Genomic DNA, 13,537 nt, shown 5'->3' with positions numbered 1-13,537 from the left:
CAAGATGAAAAGGATCCATGTAGTGGTTAAAAATAATGTGATCAGGAACCACATAGAATGCAAAGTGGAAAGGTACCAGCTCTTTGTGTTTTCATTACTGAAACAATGCCTGAAATCACCAATCCATCAGTTCATGGATTTTGGTTGTGTGAGAAAACAGCCCATCTATGGCAGACAAATTTGCTCACCTCTTGGTCTGGGACAAAAGAAACAAATGAGAGGCAAAAGAGAACAAGATGCCAGAATCCTCTTCAAGGCCATGCTTCCAAAGACCTTCCGCCTCTCAAAGATTCTAGCTCTTCCCAGTAGCACTAAGAGTGATGGCACAAGCCTTTCAGAGATGAGCTGGGACACTCTATATCCACACTCCAGCATGTTCAAAGAAAACCAATTCAAGCAGCAGAAATAGATTCCTCACGATGGTTTAATAAGAGTGTAATTTGCTCTTAGAATTCAATAAGAGTATAAAAGTAACTCTAAAATATATAAAGACATGTGGAATAAAAAACAGAATGGAAAAATCATAACAAGTCAAAAACTAAAACTAGCATTAATGCAGGGGAAAATACACATACATACATACATACACATATATATTTGCCAATCCTGGAGCTTGAACTCAGGGCCCCGACTCTGTCCCTGAGCCTCTTTACGCTCAAGGCTAGCATTCTACCACTTGAGCCATAGCACCATTTCTGGCTTTTTCTGTTTATGTGGCACTGAGGAATCGACCCCAGGGCTTCATGCATGCTATGTAAACACTCTACCACTAAGCTGCATTCCCAGATGTGTGTGTGTGTGTGTGTGTGTGTGTGTGTGTGTGTGTGTAAACATAGATGAGATCTGTTGAAAGTTTGCTTAATAATAGAAAAAATATGTGATCACAGGTAACAATGAAACTAGGTGAGCAATGAAATTAGAGAGAGAATCTATGGAGACATTCAAATATTAATCAATGTGAGGCAACCATTAGGCTCTCTGTTTTGTCTTTTTTTTATTATTTTAAGTAGTGCAAAGGAGTTACCATTTAATAAGGCAGTTTATGATATCTTGATCAATGGATCTTGATCAATGTCACCCCTTTCAACTTTCTCACCCATACCTCCCCTATTCATTCCTTCCTTCACTCTTCTTAATTTTGTAGGATATACATTAGGTTCTTGACCACATTCTCTCCCTCTTCTCTTCTTTTGTCCACCCCTTTTCCCCTTGACCCTACCCCTTTCAAGTACTTACTTCCTGGTGTTCTATTTTGCTGAACTTTGGTTTTGCCCTTCTAAGGAACTTACAAGGAAATTCAAGTTCTCTCTGGAATTTATCATATTTCAGTTAGTACATTCATATACACTTGCATACCGCCCAATGTTTTTACTTTAAAAGTTTATAAGCTAAATCTAGCTTCCGCAGGTAAGGGAAAATAGGCAACCTTTGTCTCTCTGTACTAGCATCACTTCACAAAAGCTCTCATAAATGGACCAGAAAGCATATTGAAAGATACAGTAAGAAAATGTCCCTGGAATTAGAAAAGGGTCAAATCTATTCAAAACAAACAGTGATGTAGAATGTTCAAGATCCAAACATATCTTAGTAAACTGTTGAACCTCAATGATAAATAATTCTTCAGGAATCAAACCAAAGTAAGTTGATTTCCTACTGGACAAGGACAGTGCCATCATGTTGTCTTGAACCATGGGAAAGGAAAGGCACCCAAGCATAACACGGACAGGATCACAGCAGAGCGGCATGCTTAAACCTGAGAGAAGACAGCAACTAACTCTGAGACCTTGTTGAAAATACTCAAAACAAATACCCAACCAATGGCAAAACATTAAAATGACTCAGACGTGGTGAAACGATGCTGACCACATTCAGTTTGTTTCAATGTAGAACATTGGGGTCACAGGTAATCTGTCAACAACAAAAGCTGATCAGAATAAAAGTAATAACTAGAAAATATGGAAGATAAGAGACTAGAAATGCATGGGGGGAATAGGTAAGAAATTATTTTCTCATCTTGATCAGCAAGCAGTCAACCAATACTGTAGAAAATGATAGCATGTTGTTTGAAATGCAAGCATGTAATTATTTCAATCTCTTTTATCATCTTTTTTTACCCTTAGGATGATAATTGAGGACACCATAACAATATACTGCAAAAAAAAATTCTTTGGAGTTTTACAGTCTTTTTATTTTTTCCTCTCTAATATTACTCAATTATAACTAAAATGTGTATTTTTACTTTTTTTAAATAGCACTAGGTATAACTGTGATTTGTAAGTCTCCGCATATTGGTTAATGGAACTGCAGATCAGGCCCAAGCTGCTGCACATGCAAATACTCTATCTGCTAACTATACAACCCACCTTACCCACTAGTTTTTAACAGTTGATTGCAATGATTATTTCTAAATTGTCAAGGCTTTAAGAAAACTTTAGGGGCTGGGGATATGGCCTAGTGGCAAGGGTGTTTGCCTCGTATACGTGAAGCCCTGGGTTCAATTCCCCAGCACCACATATACAGAAAATGGCCAGAAGTGGTGCTGTGTGGCTCAAGCGGCAGAGTGCTAGCCTTGAGCAAAAAGAAGCCAGGGACAGTGCTCAGGCCCTGAGTCCAAGCCCCAGGACTGCCAAAAAAGAAAAAAGAAAGAAAGAAAAGAAAACTTTAATCTGGTCTGGGAATGTGACCTAGTAGTGTGCTTGTCTCATATACATGAAGCCCTGGGTTTGATTCCTCAGCACCACATATATAGAAAAAGCCAGAAGGGGCGCTGTGGCTCAGGTGGCAGAGTGCTAGCCTTGAACAGAAGGAAGCCAGGAACAGTGCTCAGGCCCTGACTCCAAGCCCTAGGACTGGCAAAAAAAGAAAAAAGAAAGAAAACTTTAATTTTCAAAACATGCTACTTTGTAATAAATTATTCCAAGTCAGTATACATTATCTTACAACTAAAGATAGGTCAAATACTCAAATATGGTTCAATCTGAGTGATAGGGATATTTAAGATTACTTTTTCTTGATACACTTGTTTAATTAGATGAGTGTGAGTAGGGAATGAGGGAACGAGAATATATATTTAAGATCATTCCCAAATGTATGTCTTGTGGAGGGGGGAGGCTGATGTTGAGTCTAGATGCCAGCCCCTCTATTAACACATCAACTTATTAAAATATATTTTCTGGATTCCTCTATCACCCAGTGAATATATCCTCGTGGAGATGTCTTAGGGATAATTCTCTTTCCAATTTGAAGTATTTGGGTTTAGCTTTATATTTTTTTAATTTTTTTTGGTAGTGCCTAAGGACCAAACTCAGGGCCTTCCACTTGCTAAGCAAGCACTCTTTCTGTGAGCTTAATCCCCAACCCCCAATAGAAAGTGTATAACAGATTTGGATCCGAGTTGGAAAGAGACAGACACCCCCCTCTTTGAAAACTGGGCTCAAACTTTTGAAACATCTTTGTTGATATCCAATGCATATATTCTAACATTCATTCTTTTGATACCATGTGTTCTAGGGTACTGTGTCACCAAGTTGTGATCACCACTGTGTAATTCCAGAACATTCACATCATCCCCATAAAAGAAATCCTCTACCCATCAGCAGTTCACTTCCCATTCCTCCTCCTACCAGCCCTGGCAACCACTAATTGACTTTCTGTCTCTGTAGATTTGCTTATTCCTGACATTTCCTATAAATGGGATATACAAATGTGCTCTTTTGTGACCAGCTTCAGCCACTCAGCATAATGTTTTCAAGATTTACCTATGTTGGAGAATGTGACTGTCCTGTATTTCTTTTTAAGGTTGAATAGTGAGCTACTATACAGCCACATCACACTTTATCTACTCATGGGTTGGTGGACATGCATGCTGTTTTAACATTTGGACTAGTGTGAATAATGCTGCTACAAACACAAGTTTTTGTGTGAACATGTGTTTGTATTTTTCCTTGGGTGTATTCTAGGGCTGGAACTGCTGGGTTATGTGGTAACTAGTTGTTTAGGAACTCAAACATTCAAACTGCCGTTCTCTTTATTCATAGGCAGAAATGGTGCAAGGAGCTTTCCAGGCCCAGCGGGCTTTCCTTCTGATGGCCTCTCAGTACCAACAACCCCAAGAGGTAAGTGAATATTGTAAGAAACAGTACTGTTTAGTGAATGGGCAGAGTAGGACTAAACCAGGCTACTAGCAGAACCATTTCCTGGAAGAGACAGCCAAAAATGAGATGCACAGCACATGGAGGTATCTCTCTAATCCAGATCATGCTATCAATAGTTCCTCTATCTTCTTAATCTCAGCAGACCAGCATTAAAAAGTATACGTTGTTGCAATAAAAAGGCTCCTATAATATACCTCCAAATTACTAATGTGTCATATGACTATGACCAAGTTATATTAGGACAATGAATATCAGTGGTATAAAAGGTCAGTTTGTTTAAAACAACTGTATCCTATTCTTTTTAATGACCCAGTAAGTGTTTACTGCTAATTTTTCTTCTGATTTCTATATTGCTTTATTTATTATTAAGACTATTTGTGGGGCTGGGGATATGGCCTAATGGCAAGAGTCCATGCCTCGTATACATGAAGCCCTGGGTTCAATTCCCCAGCACCAAATAAATAGAAAACAGCCAGAAGTAGCACTGTGGCTCAAGTGGCAGAGTGCTAGCCTTGAGCAAAAAGAAGCCAGGGACAGTGCTCAGACCCTGAGTCCAAGTCCCAGGACTGGCAAAAAAAAAAAAAAAAGACTATTTCTATCTATGATCATCCATAACTTCCTTGTGAAGATTTATCAGCTTTGGTATTTTAAGTAGCACAGACAAGCTGAGTTAGTTCTTCTTAAATATCTGTGTTCATGGATTTTCTAGAGAGTTTCTTGTGCTTTCTGATGGATTAGATGTGGAATGTGGCTTAATACCACGTGTGCTGGTCCTGGAACTTAAACTCAGGGCCTGGGTGCTGTCCTTGAGCTCTTTTGTTCAAGACTAGCACTCTACCACTTGAGCCACAGCTCCACTTCTGGCTTTTTTAGTGTTTATTTGGAGATAAGAGTCTCATGCACTTTCCTACTGGTGCTGGTTACAAACTGAGCTCTTCAGGTGTCAGCTTCCTGAGTAGCTAGGTGAACAGGCATGAGCAATCCTGTCTCATGAGAATGAACCTTTAATAGTAATTTGGACACAAAGAAGGAAAATATTATAGAGTAGAAAGACTTCAGGTGATGCCTCAAATTCTGCTCCTGAGGATGGAAGCACAAAGCCTTAAAGCTAACTTAACTTCAGTGGTCATTGGTAGTCTCAGCCACACGAGTCCGAAGAAAGAGCCTAGCTCCACCCCACCCCAGGAATAATAGGTGAGATAATAAATGAATGCTATTTTAAGCCACCTATTAGCTATGTAGCAACAGAAAACCAATATGGTTTTCCTTTGATTCCCTTCATGATGGTCTCTAAAACAATTGTTATAAGGCTCTGGGTTAATGTACCTCTGAGTTCCTCCATCTATCCTGAGAGAAGCATGAAGGGCTGTGGGGTGTCTGCAGCCCTAATGGTGACTCCATTAAATTTTCTTTCTCATGTCGTCTGCTACTACTCAACAGATGTGTCACAACTCTAATACAAACATTTTCACATTTTCAACCCCATAGAACAAGAAAAAATATACACACAAACACTTATGTATGGATTTAAACATACATATTTATATAACACCTCTTATTTTTCTTGTAATTCATCCTATTGCTCAGTCCTTTTTTCTTTTTTCTTTTTTTTTTTAAAGACTGGTCATGACCCATTGAATTGATTTCACAATGTACTATTGGATCACCTCTTGTAATTTCAGAGCACCTGTCTCGTTGATATAATATCTACAACATAAAATCCATTGCAAAACATTTGCAGAACATCTTATGCTTTTCTTGTCTCCCTTGTTGTAATTTATAAAATTAATCTGTGGGCAGAAGAACATCTCAGTTCTTCCAGTATTTGCATCTAGAATTTTTTAGCAATGATTTGCAAAGCCAGTGTTCTTCCAGTTGATGGAAAGATTTTTGTAAAGAAAATTTCCAAGAAACTTCCACCTTGGAATGCTCAATTATTCTCTACTTTTATAAAATCTGGAAACAGAGGATGTATATGTAATTCATAAGCATGAAAAATGTTATGCAAGCATACATTAATGACCCTCATGACAGGATCTAGTTCTGGATTCATTTCTTTTTCTTTTCTCCAAGAATTATTTTTATTTAGTTGTTTTTTTACAATTATTATTCTATAAGTAGTTGTACAAGGAGTTGCCATATAACAAAGGATTTCTTTACTTACCATCTGTTTTCTGTTAGTCTAATAAAATAAAAATAAGTAATAAATAAATAAATGCAAGTGCTTAGATAGCATCCTCTTTGAAACTTTTGGTGCTATTTTATTTGAATTTAAATTTGTGTTAACTGATAGACAAATTTGCACACATTTATACAGTATAATACATGTAGACCTTATGTAATGTTCAAAACAGATCTATTTTCTCAAAATAAAATAAAATACCCACATCTCAATAGCTTTACAAAAAAAGAGGTGTATTTAATCCATAGTCCAGATTGTAGGGCACTGGCTTCAAGGAGAATCTCCCTAGCTATGTCACATAATGGTAGATGGAGTCCAGGCAAGAGTATACAGGAAGAGAGAGACAGAGAGAGAGAGACAGAGAGACAGACAGAGAGAGACACAGAGAGAGACACAGAGAAACACAGAGAGACACAGAGAGAGAGAGAAAGAGAGAGAGAGAGAGAGAGAGAGAGAGAGAGAGAGAGAGAGAGAGAGAGAGAGAGATCAGGAAACCAAAGAGCAGGCAGGGACCAGACTTTATAATTACCCACTTGTAAGAAGTAATCAGAGTCCCCTGAGGACTATCTTAATCTCACGAGAGGGCAGCTTCTCCAGGGACCTTGACACTTTCCACTATGCCTCTCTTCTTAAAGGTCCTTCCACCTCTCTATCACCACACTGAGGACTAAGCTTCCAACACAGGAGGCCTTGGGAAGACACTCAAACCATACCAAGACAATAGCTAACCCCCACAGTCTTTTACACAGACACTACACTTGAACTGCCATACTGTGCAGTCGTTTATTGGAATTTGTGTGAAGTGAAATCATTTGGGGCCTTGAGACAGGTCACACCACCTGTGGAGGAGAAACATAATCTTTAGTAACTGTGCCATGGATAAATCCCCAACTCTTCCCTGTGTTCAAACCGGGTTTCTGATAGCCCAGAAGGGCACCACCCCCAAGGAAGACTTTGACCCCAGACCCTACCAGTCAAGCTCTGATTCATACACAGGAGCAGCTGGGGAGCAGCTGGAAGATGGAGACTGCAGATGTTTTGCCATAAGTACAGTGGGTTTCCTCCTTCCCTCCCATACACTTTCTGAGTTTTCTCTGGCATTTCTTCTGCTGCTAAGAACTGTCAAGGGGAAAAAAAAAAATTAACTCTTAAGTTTCTAATTCCAGGGCAAATGATTTATAAGCATCGACTGTTTCTGTAGCCACCTCTATGTTACTGTAGTGATTGACACACAGGACTCCCTGGAAAACAAGGGTTTATTGGTGCTCATAGTAATGGAGGTTCTAGTCCAAGGTCAGGTGGCCCCATAGGTTTGGGCCCCTGGTAGAGGCTCTGGATGACAATGGCTGAGTGCGTGTGTCAGATTTAACCACCTACAGTACACTCTGGGAAGTAAGAGGGGCTGTGCTGGCCCCACAGTCCCCCTCAAGGGCACACCCTTACTTGAAGACCCCCACAAGGCCTAGCTCAAGGTGTGTAACACCTATCAATGGTGCAAGCTTTACCTATGAGTCTTTGAGGGTTAGTACCCAAATTCAATCCATAGAAGGACCCGCACTGCCCTGCAGATTGTATTTTATCTGAAAGGCTCCTATGTCTGAGTTTTGTATTTCTCCAGAAGTAAGAGATAGAGAAAGAGAGAGAGTAATATTCCCTCTCCCTGTCTCTATTTGGACTTGTACTCCTTGTTGGGAAAATGGAGGAGAATGGAAAAGGAATAGGTCGGATTTGATCCTCAACTGGTGAGGACTGTTCATTGAGGAACAGGGAGGGGCCTTCTCTTGGGTTTGGAGGTTGTGCAAGGGGTGAGCTCGGGACCAGGTTTATATGGGGTCTGAGCAAGAAGGCAGGTTATTGAAAGCGCCACTAGGTCTAGGAAGTGGGGCTTTTCCATTTGGCCCACAAAAGGTTGTTTGCAGCTGGGCCTAGGTGAGATGTCCTGCCTGCATATCAAAGCAGGTTTCCATATTGAGGTTTTGCCTGGTGCCTGCATGTCAAAGCAGGTTTGCATATTGAGGTTCCTGCCTGGTGTCTGTATGGGCCTGAAGCAATAGGGGGGGGGGGGTGTCAATCCTTCATATTTCATCTTTGGATACATAGAAAGAATGGGCCAAGAGGGGAGAGGCAAGTCCTTCCTATAGGATCTTTGTATAGCTATGCCCTTATGAACCCATAAGATGATGCAAAGTGAAATGAACTCCATGCTATGGAAATGACTGTTATATCACTGTTGTACTTACTTTGAACATGCCATGTGAAACTGTAGCTTCTATTGTTGATGATCCTCTTCTATCCCCTTCCTGTGGTTGTACCCGCACTATCACTGTATCTTATCTGAGTACATTGGAAACTGTATATACTGGTATTAGAACTAGGAAGTGAAAGGGAATATCAAAATTGAGAGACAAAGGATAAAAAGACAAACGACTACAAAAACAATACTTGCAAAAGTATTTGGTGTAAACCAACTGAACAACTCATGGGGGGAAAGGGAAAGGGGGCGGGGGAGGGGGAAATGAGGGAGGAGTTAAACAGTACAAGAAATGTACCCAAGGCCTAACATATGAAATTGTAACTTCTCTGTACATCACTTTGACAATAAATAAGAAGAAGAAGAAAAAAAAATGGGCCCTGAGGAAAGCATCAAGGAGAACAAAGCAGATACCCATCACTCCTCCCCAGTGCTGAGGATTGAAGCAGAGCCTCCCAGGGCCTCACGTATCCTAGACAGGGATATTAAGCAGATTCTTTCCTTTAATTGTGTATACAGTCTAAAAAATGAGATTCCTGCAGCCCATTGCTCCATGCCTCTACTTGTGCACCTCTGCCTAGCCCTCAGCTTGACACTCAATACAGATTTTCTAATGCTTGGAACAGGACTCAAATTTGCTAATAATTCATCAGTTTTAAACTAAGCAGGAAAACCTAGTGGCAGTACCTTGGGATTTCAGCTTACTGTAAGGTCCACCCCTAGGAGGGCTCCATGCAGCTGCCCCCTAGCCTGTTTAAGTCTGTGCCCAGTACCTGTGTTACCTAGGTAACTGGCACACCTGGAGGCAGTTACCCCTTCTCTGAGGTCAAATCCAATCCACCTGGCCATACCTCCCGCCCTTGCCCTAGATAAGGCATGGCCTTTCCGTGGTTCAGCCCTTCTCTCTGGCCATGCATCATCTCAGCCACAGGCCAGCAGTTCAGGAATAAACTTTTCTCTCCTGCCTGAATACCACATGGTGTTCTTCTTCATCGGTTACTTATTTTAATAAACCTTACACTCACTGTTTAGGTGCATGAGAAGTCCAGGCCACCAAGGAACATAAACATTTGGGACTGTAATACATGTAATAATAAATAATAAATGTTGGAAGAGATCACTACTTTTATGGAGATTCAAAGATTACACGGTGTATATGTGTATGAAAAAATCACATGATACACTACAAATATGCAGTTTTTATAGTCTTATATACCAATTAAATAAATATTTAAATTTTATTAAGTTTTTAAATACTTTTAAATGCTGAAGGTGTTCAAGAGCAGAAACTATGGACTTGAGGTTATCCGGGTTTGAATCCCTGAATTATCTCTGTTAATCCAAGTAGTAGTAAAACAGAATTGGAGCTGGAGGTGGCTCAGTAGAGCACCTCCGTGGCAAGCTGAAGGCCTGGAGTTCAAACCCCAGTACTGCCCAATAAAAAGAATGACATAGCTGTCTGATTCTCCTAACTTCGCTCTTTTTCTAGATGGCTATTGGTGAATTAATCTGGCAAAGCCAACAGTATATTTCTTCAGAGCCACTTTAACCAAACCAACTTCTCAATTTGATACCAGGAGTAAGGCAATTAAAGTGTTTTCTTGTCTTTAAAAATAGGGGTAGGATAATAGTTCCTACCTGCAGAGTAGTTATGAGGATGCATGAGAAAGAGCAAGCAACAGTCAGGTGCCTGAGAAGACTCAGTATTAGTATAGCCTGCTTGTTTTAACAAAAAAGTTAAAAATCTCAAAGTCTTACCAACATAGGCCTTTTTTTTTTCTTGCTCATGTAAGATCTCCTGTGGTTTGGATTGTCAGTCTGCTGTGGCCATTCAGGGAGCAAGCTTCTTTCATATAGGGGCCCCACCTCCTCTTGGTCCTCAGCCATTGAGTTAAATGCAGACTACTCCCAGGAAGGATTTGATAGAGACCTAGAAGTGGCATCTCTCACCTGTATCTTCATTCAGTATCATGGCAAAAATCTAGCTGCAAGGGAGGCTGGAAAATGTAAATCATTGTATGCCTGGAAGGAAGATTTCACAACCTTGGGAAATACCTGATGTGTCTACCAGAGCTGGCCATTTGCTTTGACTATAATAAGGTCTCTGTTAATGTGTGCATATTATTATTCCACAAACTGAGAACAGTTTTTCAGATCAGTACTCCATTTCTCTAGATCTAGAGAAAGACAAAATAGACTTTCATTGAATGTTTTACTGCATCTGTATATGAATAGAGAAATACAACTATATATACAGAAGCAACTTAAAAGTTCCTTTCCATTAGAATGAGCTCATTCTTTTTGCAGTGACCATAAGATGCCAAATAATTATCCAGTGTTTTATAAGGGCAAAGTATTCATATGACTTTGATCTCAGAGCATTACTTGGTACTAGTGGCAGGTCTGGAAAGTGTAAAAGGAAAACTAATGAATAAACAAAGCCAAACTCCAAAGTATTTCTTAAGTCTATCCCAGAATATGTCTTAGCCTTTTATTCGACCAAGGTTGCTGAGTCTTCTTAAAGACTTAGCTGTGATTACTGCTTCTATGTTCTGTTGTCTAGACCCTGTGACAAAAGGCAAATTTTAATAAAGTAACATTTGGCTTCAAAGGGAAATGCCATTTTAATATCGATACAAAATTAGAATATTTTCTTAATACCAAGGCATTGAGAAAATTATCTGTTGGATGACTACTGTTAATTATATATGCAGCCAGGTTCTTGTGGCTTATGTCTGTAACACTAACTACTTAGAAGGCTAAAATCCAGAGGATCATAGTTCAAAGCACAGATAGATAGAAGCTCATACCAAGTAGTGGTACATCTGAGCAAGCAAGTGCAAGGTCCTGAGTTCAAACCTGAGGACTGGAAAAAAAATTCTGGATAGAAGAATTTTAATATATTCCTCAATCTAATTTTTAAAATTCAAATTCTCTGAATGAATTTTTAAGTTATAGAATCTCTACATTCATCTTAAAAAGAAGGACTATAAGAGAAATAATAAGCATTCTTTCTTTGAATCATGCTGTTACGTTTTCATTTGATAGTGATATTTCCCACAGGTCAGTTGCACCATTTTGAGAAGTGTAGTCATCTTGGAGTCTAACCAGTCTCTCACTGTGTATTTTTCCCAAATTAACACAATATTCTCATAAACATGTAAAAGTTTCTGCTCTTCTTTGCATAGCTCCCTTCATCACCCATTCAAAAACACCCAGGGGCAATATAGATATTTCATTTCTGGAAAAACACATGGGCTTAAGCTCAATGAAGCAGTTGCCCACAAACATCTAGGTAAAGCAGATGAAATCTATGGATGATTGATATTTAGAACATTGTGTTCTCTAACCCCACAGCTTTCTGGATAGCATTTCATATGACAGATACAGAAGTAAAGCGAAGGGAAGCCTTTACTTTTCCTATGTGCTTTTCCATGCATGGCAAGAAAATTACCTTGATCATTACAGCCTGGTTAGCACTAGAAAGCTGTTACCCAGGCTGGATATGGATGCTAATAAATGCCGAATAAGGCACCCAGGAAGGGAAGCGAGGCCTCCATTGGTGTGGTATTATCAGGATCTACTGGAGTTGACAGCCTGACACTTCCCAGGCAGGACTGAATCCCAACAGGAAAGCTAATCGTTCATTTATCAGGATGCACAGCTGAGGGTCATGAAGAGAGAGTAAGTCTGTCATTCTTCTGCCCAGACTGTTTGCTTTAGCTTCCTAAATCTGTGAAGAGCCTGTGAGCTGTGGCTCTGGGTTGGTAGCTTTGTAGATGTTTCGAAATTCAGGACTGTGGAGGCAGAAAGGATTTGCTAAGATCCTGGCCACTGGACTATCACTCATGGTGACCTCTTTTTCTTTTTTTTTTTTTTTTTTTAATCTGATAAGGCACATTAGCTCATCTCCCTTTGTGTAAGACATGAATTAGACAATGAGTGGCTGCCCAAAGGAAGGGAAGTAGTTATCACACACTGGGGATTTGGGAGATTATCTGGGGGTTAAAGGTTAATAAAGCAAGATAATATCCTTTTGTTTTACCAACTAATTCATACTCCATTTCTAGAATTCCAGTCTGCCTTGAAGATAAATGCAACAGAATGGATTTATTTGACTAGAGCATTTTTTCATTCTCCAATTTAGTTACATGGGGAGATCACTTTGTATTTTTAATAAAATAATTATCAAGTATTTATCATTCTCCATGGGAAGCTTAAATAGCTGCTTGCCAGGCCAACAAAAATTCTAATATAAAAATTGGAAGAGCTACAAGATTTGGGTTTTTTTTCCTTACCACATAAATTTTTTTAAAAAGTTTACAAAGAAGTCATGAGTCATTCAACAAATATCCTGAAATACAGGAGATGAACCTATTTTTGCCATTCTATTGGGATTGGCTACTTACTCGTCAGCCCTAAGTCTGCTTTACCCCCACACAGCTTTGATCTTCTGTACAAAGCTAGATATGTGAAAGCTGCAGGCGAGGAGAAGGTAATTCCAGCTGGCATTCCAGTCTAGATCTGCTGTCATAAATTAGTTAGCAGAGGGCATGGTCCGTTACTTTTTATGGTCATGTTCTATATTTGTATGTGTTGGGGGACAGGTCACATGACAAAACCATCATTTGATATTAATGTTTATGTGCACCAGCTAGCGAAGGTTCTTGTCGGTGTCACTGTGCAGTTCTTTTAATTTGTGTAGTTTAGCTCTTAATTGAAAGTGCAGACACTTCTCCGAGTTACTAAAATTACAAATAATCCAGAATAAATTTTATGTAATTGTCTTTAGAAGGAGACCAACTTCAGCACACCCAACTAATTGAAATGCATAGTGCCTCCCAGAGATTTTAACACATATGTTTTGAACATGAGCAAAGGAACATGGCCAGAATAATAAAGACCAAAATCCACTAACATTTTTTAGCTTCTCCCTTGAAGTGGATACAA

General features: G+C 39.5%; 1 protein-coding gene across 1 annotated transcript in view; it reads left to right on the top strand.

Annotated features, from left to right (window-relative positions):
• Positions 1–13,537, top strand: part of Cap2 (cyclase associated actin cytoskeleton regulatory protein 2) — a 120,488-nt gene that overhangs the window by 49,579 nt on the left and 57,372 nt on the right. Inside the window, exon 4 of the mRNA XM_048348419.1 lies at positions 4,038–4,115. Within this exon, the coding sequence (XP_048204376.1) occupies positions 4,038–4,115 (78 nt within the window). The remainder of the gene's footprint in view (positions 1–4,037; positions 4,116–13,537) is intronic.

The sequence above is a fragment of the Perognathus longimembris genome, chromosome 6, assembly GCF_023159225.1.
Source record: "Perognathus longimembris pacificus isolate PPM17 chromosome 6, ASM2315922v1, whole genome shotgun sequence".
Lineage (NCBI taxonomy): Eukaryota > Metazoa > Chordata > Mammalia > Rodentia > Heteromyidae > Perognathus > Perognathus longimembris.
Note: the sequence above shows the minus strand (reverse complement) of the source record. Positions and strands in the feature narration are given on the sequence as shown.